General features: G+C 45.3%; 1 protein-coding gene across 1 annotated transcript; it reads right to left on the reverse strand.

The window, feature by feature from the left end:
- Nucleotides 1–1,394: 1,394 nt before the first annotated feature.
- On the reverse strand, nucleotides 1,395–16,220 carry slc4a1ap (solute carrier family 4 member 1 adaptor protein). The gene is made up of 14 exons (XM_006626357.3): nucleotides 15,305–16,220; nucleotides 14,176–14,380; nucleotides 13,342–13,470; nucleotides 12,562–12,622; nucleotides 11,973–12,112; nucleotides 10,417–10,577; nucleotides 9,515–9,584; nucleotides 8,793–8,982; nucleotides 8,214–8,322; nucleotides 7,876–8,089; nucleotides 6,889–6,987; nucleotides 5,544–5,620; nucleotides 4,774–4,846; nucleotides 1,395–2,178 (listed from the first exon to the last, which is right to left on the reverse strand). The coding sequence occupies exons 1-14, from the start codon at nucleotides 16,205–16,207 to the stop codon at nucleotides 2,129–2,131; spliced, it is 2,481 nt and encodes an 826-aa protein (XP_006626420.2). The 5' UTR covers nucleotides 16,208–16,220; the 3' UTR covers nucleotides 1,395–2,128.
- Between the last annotated feature and the right edge of the window lie 338 nt (nucleotides 16,221–16,558).

Raw genomic sequence — 16,558 nt, forward strand, 5'->3', positions numbered from 1 at the left:
GGTGGTTGATGTCCTGTCCAAGATGGCCCAAAGAGTAGCAGTGGGGTGTGTAGGTAGCTGTGAGGCTTCAGTCTAAATCCCTGTGACTGTGTTGGTTAAGCCAGTAGCCTGCACTCTAAATACACAGCTGATACCATGATAGCACAGCCAGTTTTCAGGCTGAAGACTGACGAAGCAGTCGAGGAGCTGGAGCCTTCGGACTGGGGACTGTGTTGTGGGGTCTGGGACAGAGGCTGATGTGAATGTCTTCTTCCAGTTGTCTCTAATCCTTTCTGGTTTGGTCATCTATTAATGTGGGATGGAGCAGGGGGCTCAGCCGATCCCTCGTGTGAACACAGGGAGAACATGCCAACTCCATGCAGACAGTACCCCAGGAATTGAACCCAGGGCCCCAGCACAGCAAGGCTGCAATACTAATCATTGCACCATTGTGCTGCCCCAGATTACATTTGAATTGCATTATATTACTGCCACAGTTTATTCTTGCCCTGCACCGGTGACAGAAGAAAGTCATCCAGACCAGATCTTTTTTGTGGTGTTGCTGTATGAAGGACTGAGGGGAGCACTAGAGCTCTACTTCTCCACCTCAACAGCATGTTTCATGTTGTCCATCTGTGGAATAAACATTTCAATGCAAGCAAGCAGGATCAGGGACATAATCATGCTTAATACCTCATGTGTCTCCTCGCCCCTGACCTCACCAACTGGTCAAACACAATGACTGCTTCCCTGCAAGCATCCCATAATGTCCAGGAGGCAAGAGGGCCTTTGGAACACCCTACTGGGATGGGATAAAGGAAATTAAACACTGACTTTGTATTACAAAGTTTAATAATGGGATTTATGCTCCATGTAATGTGCAGAAACATAGACCTGAGAAACAGGATGTGGAGCCTCCTGCTTTACTGCCCTGCTGCTGCGCTGCACACGCTGCCGGTGCAGATTGTAGCACTGAATACAGTCAGCGCACAACTGCAGCGGCAAACAGGCATCAGTGGCGTGTAAAGAAACAAGTCAAAAGCGTGGCTGGTGGAGATCTGCCATTGGAATTGGGCATCTGAGTGCAAGACCATGGTTGGTATATATAGTACACATAAATAGGTGTATACGTCATCAAAGATGGAGGGTGTGTAATAAGTTAAGAGGATGTGTTAAGTAGTTTCTGCTTTCAAATTATATTTGAAAACATGTATCTATACAATTGTGTTTATGATTTAATGTCAATAATTATATTCAATTCAATCATATTATACAGTACATGAACTGTACCTATGGTATCTAAAATTAAATTATATACAAGCTTTTTACAGTTTGAAACTGAAATGAAGTTTCAAACAGACATTTCTTATCTGTAGTATTACATACAGTATATTAACGAGATGAAAATGGCAGCATTATATACAGTATAATATTTATTATATAAACAGCAATATCAAAATATACAGAGATAAGACTGACTTCTAATATTAAGCATGAGACTTCACGTTATTTACAGGGTGGTTGGAGCAAGGTTGGGTGAAAAACTATTCCTGTTCTCAATAGCTTGAGGACATAGTACCCTCCAGTCTGTCAGAGAGTTAAGATCTAGGAAAACTTGTATTGTACACTTGTGAACATTTGCAATAAAAAACACCTAAAGATGCAGAGAACAGTTCCGAAGGTAGTGCACACTTACATCTTCCAGTCCAAACGATAATTCAGAAACCAAAAAAGGTTCAAATGAAACAGCCTAATGATTTGTTTCACTCTTTCTGCAAAATGAGAAAACTGACATGCTGAAGCACATTAAATGGAGGTCAAAGGTCACCCAGGGCTAGGTGATGACTTGTGATATCTGCGAGTCCACACTTACATGCTGACAGGTTCGTTACCTCTGGCTCTGAAGGCATGAGGGCCAGCGAGACACCCTGCTGTGCTGTGACAGGTCTAACAGTACATTCCTGTGCGAGGAAGACTCTCAGTCCCTTTTCTCCTGTGCAGTGTTTAACGAGGTGACAGTTTTGCAAGATCAGGGAAAATGTAGTGATGGAGGGAGGAAGAAGAAAAATTGTGAGCCAGGGCTTTTGTTGCTTGGCGCCAGGTCCCTGAAAGAACAAGTCCCTCTTGTGTGGGTGTCCGACTTCTGACCTCAGTACCCATACTTCTCATTAAGATGAGTCCGGCCGTCCCCTGTCTGACCTGTTGGGACACAAAGGAAACTGCGGTTAGCCAGTGCAAGTGTAGAGAGCACCTACCTGTCCTCAGAGAGGCGAAACCAGTGGGAGGAGACACACAAATCAGCTCTTCCTTGGGGATTTCATTCTGAACCATATGCAAAAGAATTCCTGCGTGGCCTCCTCCTCACTTTGGCAGGGTTGTCTACCTAAGCCGAGCTAGTGTGACAAGTGTAGCTCTGTTCTGGCCCTGCTGGGACTCGATGGGCACTTGAGGGCACAGCGCCACTCCCTAGACATCGGTGAGCACCGCTGCACCAGAAGATCTGCCCTGAGCCCTGTCACACAAGCAACACTTGCTCTCCCTGTTTGTCTGTGCATTGGCCATACTGAGTTAAAACTCGGAATCAGATCAGTAACCAAAGTAACATGTTATTAAAAATAAACATGGCCTACAGCCTTTTACCCTCTTAAGACATGAGTATCACTGGAAAACATTTTTTCTTCCAGGAAACATGAAGACCCAAAAGTCCCTGATTCAAATTCCATCTTAAGAAAATCTCCCTCTGCATCTCTGCCAACTGTTAGCTCTTTCAATTTCTCAAAAAAAGAAGTAAAACAAAAAACCCTGACCAGATCAGGCCAAAATGTGAACCAGACGCTTGTGTGCATCAGAGACAGTGGACAGAAAAAATGGGACCACCTGGATAAATGAGGAACACCAAATTTAAAGAAAGCAAGGGCTTCCACACAGGTGAGACTTGCAACTCTTTAAGCAAACCGCATCTTAGCATGCTTAAGGTCATGTACAAACATGCTGGACAGGCCTAGCTGGGGTATGTTTAATTGAGCAGGACATCTCAACCTGCTGATGTTTTATGAGCAGCTGTGTCAAAGGCAATGTCAGCACGCAGCTCCGAGGGAAAGTCATCAAGCAGAGGAAAACTGGGGGTGGAAGTGCACACTGCAGGATAGGATCGTGATAGCTGTGCATTAATTCAAAGACCAAGGCAAAGCAAATAAGCAACTGCACGTCATTTTACTGCCAATTTCCACCACGGGGTCATTTCATTATAAACAGTCCTCAGACCTCCACCGAAGTCAGGCTGCAGCTCATTCTGCTCATCTCCCCTGGAAATGCATGTTTGTGAGTCCAGTAATGCAAAGAGCACAGGTGGTGGAGAAATGTGATGAGGTAGATGAATCATCCTTCACCATGTCCTCAACAATTGGACGAGTGCATGTGTGGCGCCAACCTACAGTGCCTACAGCCCTTGAGTGCCAGTTCTAGCAGTCAAGAGCTCTGGATCCATTGCTTTTACTGGCAAGGTTTGGGTGCACTTGTTCCCTTTGAAGACAAGGTCTGCTAATCGCTAATGATGGTACTGAGGGATCATCTCAGGGTTCATCCCATTCTGCAGCGTTTATTTCCTGCCAGGAAGGGTTTCATCCAGGATGACAATGTCCCTATCCACAGAGCACATGTGTTCACCACATGTTGAGCCTGACACAGATGTTAGCCATCTATCACGGTCTTCTCAGTCCCCATGTCTGAGCCCCATTGTGCTTTTATGATGGTGTTTTCCATCTTCCTTTCTATTAGATTTCAGACTACTGTATGGTACATACAGGCTGTACAACACCCTATTAAGTGACTTTACATTAGTGTTTCCATTTTCTTTCCACGACCTGTATGTAAATCTTTACCTTTGCTTGAGCATATTTGCACAGGTTTCTGTCACTGTGACTGACTCTGAAACGGGCTAGCTCAGATCTCAAATGCTGCCTGGGAACATGTGAAATTACAGAAGACCAGTGTCTAGTCAATGTGTCATTTACACTGCATAAACAGTCCTTGTGGATTATCATACCGACATTATTAGTGCTTTAATAATATCAAGGTTAAAAAAATAAACCTTCCACCCATCATCGGCAAACCTGCTTATGATCAGGGGTCCCATCTCAGAAGCATACAGAGCTTGGGTGATTGGATGGGGTGTCAATAGCCCTCTATGTCAATTAGAGATGTCAATTAACCCAGGCAGCATGTCTAGAGGGAGGGGGGGAAAACTAGAGCACCTGGAGAAAACCTGCATGGGAATGGGGCAGAACATGCAAACTCAATTCAAAGGAAAAAACAAGAGTCCTGAAGATTGTGAGGCTGCTCTGCACTGATGACATGCAGAGCTCTCTATATAGAAGCACTGTGAACTGTGAGAGATTCTAGCCTGTCACCTGTAATCCCATAATGACTTAAGCTATCAATACTGATACTGATTCAATACTGGTAAATGGTCTCTGTATACTTGGACTGTTCAGATCTGTGTCCAGATGCTCTCAGTTGAACAGCTCCTCTACAAAACAATCAGGAATCTAGATGGCATGAGATCTCTGGGCTTTGTGTGTTTCCAGTATGAATAAGCACACATTGATTTTCCCAAACAACCTCTGAGGCACGACCTCTGGAGAGTGTACTCTGGGGCACCAGAGCTAGCAGCGACGTCTCTAATTCTGCTTCTTAACGGTACATGAATTAGCATTTTTTCCATGTTGACGGCCTAGCAGTCCGCAACCCCGACTCCCCCAGGGCTGTGACGAGAGCCTGCCAGGACGGGTGTACCTGCAGGCGGGACCCACACACAGTAGTCGGGGTCATCTTCTGGATACCGGGCCGAGAGGAGGCCAGCGGGCGGCTGGGGAGACACAGGGAGAACAATGGTCAGCAGCAGGTGAGAGAGAACAGTATTATCAACAGGGTTCCCACTCATTTTTACCAACAAAATTCCAAAACTTTTCCCATAACTTCTTTTCCTGCTTAATTTATATCTCGCACGTCCTGGGTCTACATCTTTTTGGAGCCATAGCTTGGATTTTTCCATCTGCTAACCAGAGGACGCTGAAAACACATTTACCCGGCGTTTTGACATGGGCGCTAGACTAGTTTACGGCTCACTATAAAATTGCCCCGAGAGGGTCTGACGCGGCTCTATAACGTGTGATGTCGGCAACGGCAACGCTGCGGCCTCTTTTTAAAACTCTTTTCCAGGATTTGCATGACCGTGGGAACCCTGTATCAAGAGACTGTAACAGGGCAGCTGGGGTTCTGAGAGGAGTTTGTATGGTTGTGTCCAGAGAGCCCCTATCTCTCTAATATCATTTTCACAACCAATTACAAATACCCCACTACAGAAATGTTTCTTTTAGTTAAGGATAACAAACCTGTACTCTCATAGTGCTCAAGTCACTTTAGCCTTGTATTGTCCAAAAGGCTCCAGTCAAAAAAATGTCTAATCAAAACACTGGGTGATGATTCACCAGGAATCAGGGCAGCGTCTCACTATGGATATGATAGGATAATGAAGCTACTCTTGAGGTGATGCAGGTACTCACCCTGCTGGGACCACACATCTTCTTCTTCTTCTTGGGACTTGCTTCTGCTGCTTTCGCATCGCCAGTCCGCACGGACCCTGCACATGGGGGGACAGCACTGTTCTCAGGCCAAGGAGCTTATATACACACATCACAAGAGGGTAATTTACAGTATGACCACTCAAATGGAACCTTTTATCCAGACCCACCCATCACCACAGACCACCTCATCTCCACTGCCTCCTTGATCAGAGCTCCCTTAATTACCCACAATCACCATCACCCCACCCCACAACTCACCTGATTTCCACTGACTCCTTATCCAGTGTCCTTAACCCTCCAAATCACCATCATCTCACTCCACTGGTCACCTGATCTCCACAGACTCTTTATCCAGTGTCCTTAACCCTCCAAATCATCCTTCATCTCACTTCAATGACCACCTGATCTTCACATCATTCCTGCCACTGTTTCCTTGACATAATCTCACTCCACTAACTACTTCTTCTCCACAGCCTCCTTGTCCATAGTTTCAACAACTCTCCAGTCACCAGCATCTCACTCCACAGATCACCTGATCTTCACAGCCTCACTGTACACAGCTCCCTTAACTACCCATACTGCAGACCACATTGTCCAGAGAAAATGTAACTGTTATTTAAAGTACAATTCTTGCTAACACAGATCTGTGTTCATACAGACTAGAAGAAACAGGAAATCTAGAGATTCAGAAGAGCATATGAATGGTTACAAATGAGAGGAGGCTATTCGGCTAATATATTCTATTTGGTCATTAGTAGCTAATTGATCCGATGATCTCATCTGAAAGAAATCAAGGCATTAGCTTCAAACACATGGCTGGGAATTTTATTCCACACATCCACCACCCTCTGAATAAAGAAGTGCCTTCTGTTCTTAGTCCTACATGCTCTTCTGTGTAGTTTTCATTTGAAAACCTTTTATTAACTGGCTTCAGTCATATATTGATAGTTTAAATTATTTTGTTTTCTAAAATAGTGGGTTTCCCTATACTAGAACAACCCTCTGAGAACCTGTAAACCACAAAGATATACTTTACCCCACTTGTACAATATTTTTTCTTTACTGTCATTACTATAATTGCTTTAGTGATCAAGTAAGATTATCACTGTCCCTCCTATCTAATTCTATTCAGCTTGCTGAAGGATGAGAAACAATGTAAAAGACAGCGAACCCTTACGTGGTGCGGGTGTAAAACTCAAATGACCAGGCCAGGGGCACGTTACTGTCTGAAGCCGGTCGGTATCAGGAAGGAGGGGCTGAGGGCCAGACTGAGAGAACAGGGCCCAGGCTATGCCAACAGGGGCTCTGGGTGGGAGACGGGTACCTTGGGGTGTGGAGGCAGTACTGGGGGCTTCAGGGCCAGGGGGTCTCATCTCTCCATCCCCTGTATCGGACTCCAGCCGGGCAGCAGCCAGGGGCCTCCCTGAACACAGAGACATGGAGTCAGCAGCCTGCCTGCTGGGGATCACAGGGCTACTCAACCTCCAGAGAGCTCAGCCACCTCCTCGGCAGCAGAGGCCGATTTCATTTTCTTTTACAACACAGAGAACACGAGGCAAAGTAAATTTCCCTTAAATACAAGGTAAGCCAACATTTTAACTGTCAATTTTAAGCATTTAAAGCTTGCGTGACATTTCTTAGGAAAGTGAATCACTAAATCCACAAAAAATAAAAAGACCTAGAGAGGCTAATATGTAATTTTGTTTATCTTTACATGAGGTGAGCAGCACTGCTTTAAATGCTGATGACGCTGTCCTGAGCTCTCCCTGCATCCAAATTCCCTTTAGGGGCAATAAAGGTTAATTCAATTCAATCCCCCAGGCAGCTCGTCACTCAGCAGTCTGCTGCCACCTGCTGTCTGAACTGGGTACAAGTGCTGTGTCAGTCAACATGAAGACGAGAAGAACAATCAGTGAGACCTCTGGTGATCTGAACTCCCAGATGAATCCAATTCAGAGTTTTTTTTATTCTTTAAGTTTTTATTTTCGTAATACTGACTTTATTACCTTATGTTACCAAGCAGTTTGCTTTTGTTCATAAGGCATAATAACAGTGGCATAAAGATCAGTAGCAAATTATCAATACAGTCACTAGGAATCGGTATTGAATCTCTAACAAATTAAAAAGCAGTAACAAAGCCCAGAGTAAAGTCTTAAGAGTCTCTGGCTCATTTGTAGTCTGAATTACCTCTGTCTTATTCAGTTACGTACCCTGGGAACCATAGCCTCCCTCTCTTTTACTGTTGTTACAGCCAGTTTGCTCATGTTTTGTGCATCAGCTGCTCTCTTGGCCCTACAGTTTCAATCCTCACCCCCAGAATCCCCAGAGCTGTGCGTCTCGGATGGCTCCTCTTCCTGGAAGGACATGCCAGCTTCCTCTGGCCCCAGCTTGTCCGATGCCTTGTCCTTCAACTGTGATGCAGGCATTTCTTCTTCTTCCTCCTCCTCCTCTTCCTCCTGCCCTGGCAGCATCTCCTTCATGTTCAGGAGCTCGGGAGGCAAGTCTGTGCGTTTCGGGGGCAAGCACTATTGAGGAAGAGGGAACGAAAGCACAGCAGGCATTAAAGAAACCAGCACAAGGTGACAGACAGCGGCTGGGATTTGACAGTGCATCTCTACCACCTGCCCTGCTCTGGTGCCCCTTACTCACCCCTATAGTGCCAGTCTTCAGCCTGAACTTGCTGCCTCCTTTCATGGCACCAAACATGGGCAAGCAGAGCTTCCTGGGCTTCTCCGTCTCTGTGGGCTGGCTGCCACCCCTGGGGAGAACAGGTGGAGATGCACACAAACAAGAACTTAATTTGCAGATGTTGTTCTGCGTCATTTTGCAGCGGCTCCTCGCTACCCACTGGTCATTAGATATCACTTGACACAATATAACAATTTAAACCGATAAGACCTCGGCAGTTAGCACTGACTTGATTCTTGTGGGGATAAATTATGAAGAGAATCAGAACCGCAGAATTTATTCATCCCAACTAATCTTTTTTCATAGTTTCATTTAAAGTATTCCACCATTATAGATTTTCTGATGATCAATCAGAATAACATTACAACACACAGGATGATCAATAAAACACACACATTCCTTAACTGAAGTATCTCATACAGCTTTTACTTAATAGTCCAGAAACCCGGTGTGAATAAGAGAAGGACAGAACCCTGAGACAAGAGAAGCAGGGTTCCAGCAGCTCTTCAGGACAGAACCCCAAATGTACCCCGTTCTCACGTGGGCTGCAGTGCTGGCAGCTGTGCGGGGCGCGTGATCTCCACGAGTTTCTGGAGACGCTGCCTTTCCCTGCGCAGCTCGGCGATGCGGACGTGCAGCTTCTTGCGTGCCATGCTGTCCAGGGCAGCCCCGCTCCGCACCTCACACATGAAGGCGTCCAGGGGGTCCTCCGAGGACGAGGGGTCAGAGCCTGGGAGGGAACGGGCAGAGGTCACTCAGGCGCCAGGTGAGAAACACATCAAGCACTTTTCGTTTAAAACTGCCGCCCTGCGGTAACACCTACTGTGACTGTACTGTAAAGGCCAAGTGAAAGAACAAAAAAGGAACAAGATGTTATATCAGCTATGCAAATCAAATCCATTAGTAGAATTGTTCATTACGAGTACATAATCATATGAGATTACACACACAGAAACAACTGAGACAAACCCTAATGAAATAAGGTTTTTTGTAGGTCAAGGTTAAATCCTCATTCTAAAACTGCTCCAGTTCACGCAGGTGAAACTATAAATACTAAGAAGTAATTGTTGAAAATGACAGAAAATCAGGTCTGACTTTGGGCATGCAAACCATGCTTTGGGAGCTTTAGTTCAAGGAAAATCTTGTTGCTTTAATCGGGATGGCTTCTCCACGGTGCAGCAGAGTGCCCGTTGCCCGCGGTGGAGAGCCAGCAAGCGCCGTGCTGCATGAGGAGACGTGAAACCCAGGTGGTGTTGACTCACTCTTTCCGGAACTGCTGAGCTTCTGCTCGGTTTCAGCCAGCTCTCTCTCCACATCTTCCAGCTTGACCACCTGAAAGTGTATTCGTTTCAAAAAGTGTTATTTAAAGAAACCACATGAAAGTTCACAATCATCCAGGCCCACTAGGTGCAAGGCTGGGATTAGATACCTGTAAACTACATAAAATAAAGATTATTAGACGGCTGAGATTAGAGACCTGTAACCTATATAAAACAAAGATTATTACATATTTCTAATGCAGGGATTAGACGTGGTGAACTGCCTTTTTAGAAACAGCAAGCAAAACTGCAGGCCATTTCTCAAAGAAGGTACGGATATTTATCATGTAAATGTACATGACATGTAAAACACCCAACTCTGTTTTCAGCCGAATCACTGATGGCTAGCTGGGAAAACAAAAAGATTTGTTTACTTGCTAAAAAACCTAGATTTGCAAAGGAATATATATATATACACACTGTATACAACAAGCAATAAATAGGTGAGAAATGAAAGTGATGGGGGTTATTTGCTATGGATCAGTTAGGTCATAACATCCGAAAGGTCTCAATTGGGAGGAGGCCATTCAGCTTATCTGACTCGTTTGTCTGCTAGTATCTAAATTCATCGAAGGATCTAGTCCAGCTATTTCTTGAAAGATGCCAGGGAACCAGCTTCTACAACATTACTGGGTAGCGTGTTCCATACTCCCATCACCCTTTGTGTAAAGACGTGACCCCCTGTTCTCAGATTTAAATGGTCAGGATTGCTGGATCAATTATTTACTTGAATTATATTCTGCTACTGATGGAAAGAATTCGTAACAATTACAGCCCAGTGCAACACCGGTCCAAGTTGTAATAATTGACTTGTTTCCAAGACCCCAGGTCTTCTCTCTCCTCACCAGGGAGTCATAGGTCTCAGGTTTCTCCTGGATCCTGCCAGCCTTCATCATGCGATCCTTCCTCTTCTTCTCCACGGCTCCGGTGCGATCCAGGAAGGCATCATCATCACTGTCATAGAAATCCTCCTCCTCCCAGTTCTTCTTCCTCCTCTTGCGAGACACTGGCCGACAGAAAGAAACGAGATGTTACATAAGGTGGGTAGGTTAGGTCCCCTTTTCAGGCCTTAAAGGCCCGTGGGGGAGGGGGGGGGGCAAGGGCCACCATTTTCCTCAACCATCCGACACTGGAAGTGGAGGTGATGTGGTCAGCAGCACACTCCGGCCGGCATATTACCCCCAGAAGGATTAACCCCCAGTACTCATTTGGAAAGCAGGCTGAGTGGACCTGGGAACCATCTGGAAGGAATTAGAGCAAACTACATTGATTGCCCCTACCTGGGATTGAACCCGGGACCTCCCAGGCAGGGGCAAGACACCCTTGCCGTCCGAGCCACCGCAGCTCCAAGATGTTACATAAAAGACCTGTAATTTCACCTGTAATGCTGTAGCAATCAGAAGATGATGTTCCCACAGATTCAGGTGGCATTACTGCTGCGTTTAATATGGTAACCCAGAGCAGGCCAGACATGCACGTGCAAGTGTACATAGGGTTTACAGTGATTCTTTCTTTGTTGATTTGCAAATACGCGGCCCCGGTCTTCAAGTGATAAGGCAGAATTCAGTGAAGACAACAAACTCATAGAACTACTTTACATCTCCCTGTAAACACAGTGTTGTACTTTCATTTTAACACTCTAATGCACTGTGTGTTATGTGTATTACCACACTATACAAGGATTATGCAGTGTACATAAGCAGAAGTGTAAGTACTACATTCAACATTTTGTGTGAAGAAACAAGGGAAATGATCACTTTTATCATGCTGTCCCCACTTATTGTAGGAATAAATGGACCACCTCTTGTTTGAGTGTGAAGAATGCAATTCCGAGGCCCACCACCTAAGCCCCTATTTTACATTAACCCTTACAAGGGGAAAAATGATTTGTTAGATGTTGTTCCACAAAATATATACTGTGCTTGGGTACGACTGTACTCAGACTGAAGGAAAATCAGGAGACTCACAGGCCACCAGAGGGCACAGTTGTGCAGCAGTAAGTCCTCATGCGTTGCAAACAGTTGCTTGGGAAAGCCAGAGATGCACGATTGCAAGAACAGTGCAGTTAAGATCAAACACAGAGCAAAAACAATAAGGACCTGAAAAGGTAACAAACGAGAGGAGGCTGTTTGTCTATCTAGCCTGTTTGGTAGCTAATTGATCCAAGGTTCTTATCCAGCTGCTTCTTGAAAGAAGTCTCGGCAACATAGCTGGCTAGCTTGTTCCACACTCCCACCACCCTTTGTGTAAAAAGTGCCTCCTGCCCTGACTGGAAGATCTCGTCCAGCTGTTACCTGAAGGAATCCTAGTGTAGAGGCTTCACCTACACAGCTGGGCAGCTTGTTCCAGACCCCCCCCCAACACACCCCACTGTAGCGTGGACATGACTCAGCGTGCCCACCTGCCTCCTGGCGCAGAAGCCCACGAGCCTCCAGGATACGGCAGGCCTCCAGGGCACACTGTATGGCTGCCTCCTTCTTCTTCCCCGTGTGGGTTACCTCTGCCACCAGCTGTCTGCCCACCGCGTCGTCCACTGGTAACCTGGGCACAGCACATGGCGGCTGTCAGTTCAGTATTACCACACTGAGTTCACAAAGCACAAGGCCCTGGGCTGGGTTGTCAACATTTCTAAAATATTCGAGAAAAGACAACTAGCATTTCAACACACTGAGAAGTCAGTTTAATTTGACAGAATTCAACTAGAAACATTCTTCTTTTCCAGATGGACATATGTGATAAAAAAAATCAACTTATCTCAGGAGAGAAACACCTAGCCCACGTCAAAGAAACAATAATTAATAATTAAAGTAAGAAATAATTCCACAAACATGACAAAGAAAAAAAAATTAAAGCTCTGCACCAGCAGCCCCACTTGGGCAACACAGAGCAGCCACTCTGCACAGCAGATCAGGGAGATCTTTGTCTCTTGCAGCTGCAGGACAGTACTGGGATAGGATGGGTGTGAGAAATAAGGAGGTGGGCAGCCTTACCTGACTCTGCAGACCCATGTGCTGCGGCCCTTGTCATCATACTCGTACTCCAGCTCCTCGCCTGAAATCATAATGCAAAGCTCAGCCTTCGGTTTGCTCCCAGCCCATCCACTAGACTCGCATAATTAATAATTACCAAGGCTGTACATGTCAAGACCATTAACAACATGCTAGAATGTAGATACTTTATTGATCCCGTGAGGGAAATTGCAGTGCAACAGCAGCTTAACACAGACAACACAGCCACAGTGTAACGAATGATACAATAATAATAATACAATACATACAATACAATCAGTACAGTGAGGGGTGCACTAAAAGAGTTACTCACAGTCAGGAAACACAAAGAACAAACTATAACAGAACAGTACGCAGAAAAATCGTATCACACATCTGAATATAAATATAGATGTAAATATAGATATAGATATAAATATAAATGAACAAGTAATAGGTTTATTCCATGCTGAAAAAAAGGAGAAAAAACACAACGTTTCAGCCGTGGAGCCTTCTTCAGGTGTGGGAATGTTTAATAAATATAAATGTATAACTACACTCACTATGTCCCACACAAGGCGTCACTTGGTAAACCTTTTTTTTTTTTGCACAAGACTTGCACATACAGACTATGTCAATTCTGGCCCACACTTTCCAAAGAAATAATAAGCAACCAGGTGATTTCAGTTTAACGGCAGGGGACGAGGTACTGGTATTCATGGAGTGTGGATGTGTTAGACCGCTAATGTCCATGCACTGAGCGAAGAGCACCTACTCCCCTACCTTCCCTGTCGAAGAACCCCTGCAGGGCCTTCTTGGGGTCCTTCAAGTAAAGGGCCTCTGGGTCCTCCTGGAACTCACTGGCGAAGGGATTCTCGGCGTTCTCATCCTCCTCTGGAAGCGCATCTTCCCCTGGGGGGAGAACAAACGGAGAGAACAAAAAAGAGACAGAGGTGAGACAGAAAATGGACTTCAAACAGCCTTCACAGAAAAAAAAAAACGTGAAAGGAGGTCGATTAAGAGAAGGCCTGCTGACCCAGAAAGAAGACTTCTGAGTTTCTTGAAAGTCATGCATATCTGAAATCAATGTATTAACCCTTATTTAGTAATGAGGACTGCTGCTATTCTTCGTTCTGAACCTGCTTTGTTTTCCTGATTCCAGGATTTATGCCCCCAAGATTGTGGCTGATGCCACCTTTCTCGGGCAGTAAAACTAATGCTAAGTTAGAAACTTCCCTGAATGAAGCAGCTTACAGTAAAATACAAGAATCCCATGAATGTTTAATAGTGTGTCAGCAAACAGCAGAACTGAGCTGAAATCACCGACTGTGTAAGGCTTCAGTGGTATTAATGATTCCCTGCCTAACCTCTCAGTTTGTGTAAACATACACAGACAATTTTGATTTTCCTGGATATTTACTACTGGACCGGTGGAAATGAATTTTCAAGCCCGGTGTTTGTGTGTGCTTAGCAAATCATGAAACGCTGTTAACTAGTGGGCCATCAGTAAGGTAGAAGGCAGGAGGACTCTTGTTCCTGTGCCATAGTAAGAGCACTGGCCAAGAACCAGACTCAGCAGGTCCCACTGGGGCTGTGCTGCGTGTTCCAGTGGCTCACCTATTCCCCAGGTGCAGCTGCCCTCTTCACTGGCACAGCTCCCGCTGGTGCTGCTCTCCCCTTCTTCCTCTCCCTCTCCCTCCCTTTCCTCGTCCGAGCCGTCTCCCATCATCCGCTTCTCCAGCTCCTCCCGCTGCCTCTGGCTGCGCTCCCTCAGCTCCGTGACGGACAGCTCCGACTCAGCTTCCGCGTCACACTCTGGGCCCTAGGAGGGGAGACAAACGGTCAGTTCTCCCCCGAGGAAGGCAGGGGACTAGGTCTCCTTCAAAAACCGCCTTGCAGGAGACCAGGGCACGGGCTCCCAACCTGCGTGCAAATGGACATCAGCCTGGCTTAACAAACAGGACCGAGTCTTAACCAAAACCTGTCTTTTAATCAATTCAAAACATTCCAAAAGCTAAATGATTTCATCATTTGAGCAGCTGTAGCCTTTTGAAAATCGTTTGTGATGGACGACACTACAGGTGCTCTTGGTACCAAGAAAAAAACCTGAATAAACAAAACAACAAAAGCCCATCTTTATTCATTGCCATGCTTTATTTATTAAGATATGAATTCAGGAAGGGTACCTATCTTAATGATACATAAAGCAACATTTGAAAGAGGTCACTGAGGGTTTTCGTACATAGTCTACAGAAACTGTAGGTGGAAAGTAGCAGTATCGCATTCCCACTGGACTGTACGTGAGTGCTTATGTGTTTCATAATTACCATGAAAAAAGTGTGACACATTGATTTAACAAACCTATTACTTGTTCCTTTGCAGCCTTAGCATGCTGACGCAGCTACCCACCTGAACCACATTGATGTTATGTCTAACAACTTCCCTATTTGCAAAGTCAACATTTAACAAGGATTTAGGAACTTGATTCTCCATCACTTGAAAATGCAATTAAAGGGCATTTAGTTTAAAATCCTGATTAAACACTTAATCTATATCCAAATTACAGGTATAGTCATAGTTTGGGTTCAGGGAGCCTGGATCAAACTAATCAGCTAGGTTGTTGAAGCCGAAGTTCATTTAAAAATTTACTGTGCATGGAAGACCACAGAGTGCAACACCTTTGAATAATCTAACTCTGCAAGAGATTTAAAGGAAATCAGACACTCTCGTGTGTCTGCAGGCTTACCTGCAGGATGAACAGCCTGGTGCTGCCCCCAAACTTGAGCACATGGCCCACTCTTAGCCTGATGTAGGTCTTGGGCGGAATCTTGTTCTTGTTGACGAAGGTGCCATGTGTACTACTCAGGTCGAAAACATAGAAGCCCTTCTCTTCCCCGATCACGCCCTCCTCTCCAGCGCGCCGCCGGTACTGGACCACGGCGTGGTAGCGAGAGATGGAGGGATGTTCCAGGGACACATCACAGTTTGGTAACCGACCAAAAACGAAGAAGCTCCTCTCGGTGAGCGGTACCGTGTCAAGGATGGTGCCATTTTTCAGAATTTCAAAGTAGTAAGATGTCTCTGCCAGACCGCCCCAGGGCGGCTCGGTGTATGGCAAAGGAGGGCAGGGTTTAAACTTCACGTCCGATACTTTGGATGGGAGTTTGGCTTTGAGGACCTGCGCACTTGCAAGACCTCGTACTGTTGCGCTGGCTGCGTTATCCTTTACGGGTTTCGCGGTTGTCGGAGAGGTTGTCTGGCTGCAGTCGTTTGTCGTGTCGCTGCCGTTTTCTAAAATGCCATCACCAGATGTACCGCAGTCCCCTTCTGATTCCAAGCCTTCTTTACCTGTGTGCGTGGCTTCGGGTATTACAGACTTCACACTGTTTTCCACAACGGGTTCTTCATCAACAGTGGACACCGGGGCAGCTGCTCCGGGTTTCTTTAAAGGCAAGGAAGGCGCCTTGAAAACGTCAGGTTTCTTAAACGGATCTTCCAGTGCGTGGGTTTCATTCGTCCCTTCTCCTCCCTTCGTCTCCAAAATAACCCTATCGGGCTGTTCTCTTTCTTCTTTCTCACTCATTCCAATTTCAGTAAGCTCACGCTGCTGCTGCTCTAATGTTCGTGTTACATTTACTTCTTCCGCCATGCTTCTTGGTACAAATGCAAAATATTTCCTTCCGCTTTGGGGACAGTAGAGACTAATCAAGAAAGGTTCCACATCAGAAGACTTTTAAATAAGTAACGTTTAAGGTTATATTTTTGTACATTATTACTGATTATTTTTGGTTTTCAGCGTGGAATTAACCTCTACGTGTTCCTTATTTGTGAGAACAATAACACCGAAAACACTAGCATGGATTTTTATTACTTTTTTATTTGGTCTATAATTCTCTTAATTTATTAAACACGGGTAATAAAATTACTAATAATATTAGAAATATTCATATTGCCACAATATATATATCGCTTACTATATCTCATCACGAAATCATAATAA

Source organism: Lepisosteus oculatus, chromosome 2, assembly GCF_040954835.1.
Source record: "Lepisosteus oculatus isolate fLepOcu1 chromosome 2, fLepOcu1.hap2, whole genome shotgun sequence".
NCBI lineage: Eukaryota > Metazoa > Chordata > Actinopteri > Semionotiformes > Lepisosteidae > Lepisosteus > Lepisosteus oculatus.

Coding starts and splice junctions, on each gene's coding strand:
- slc4a1ap (XM_006626357.3), bottom strand. CDS start 16,207: ATGGCGGAAGAAGTAAATGTAACACGAACATTAGAGCAGCAGCAGCGT. Junction 8,323..8,792: donor CTGCCAGCACTGCAGCCCAC/GTGAGAACGGGG, acceptor TGTTCTCCCCAG/GGGTGGCAGCCAGCCCACAG. Junction 4,847..5,543: donor AGATGTGTGGTCCCAGCAGG/GTGAGTACCTGC, acceptor GTGTCTCCCCAG/CCGCCCGCTGGCCTCCTCTC.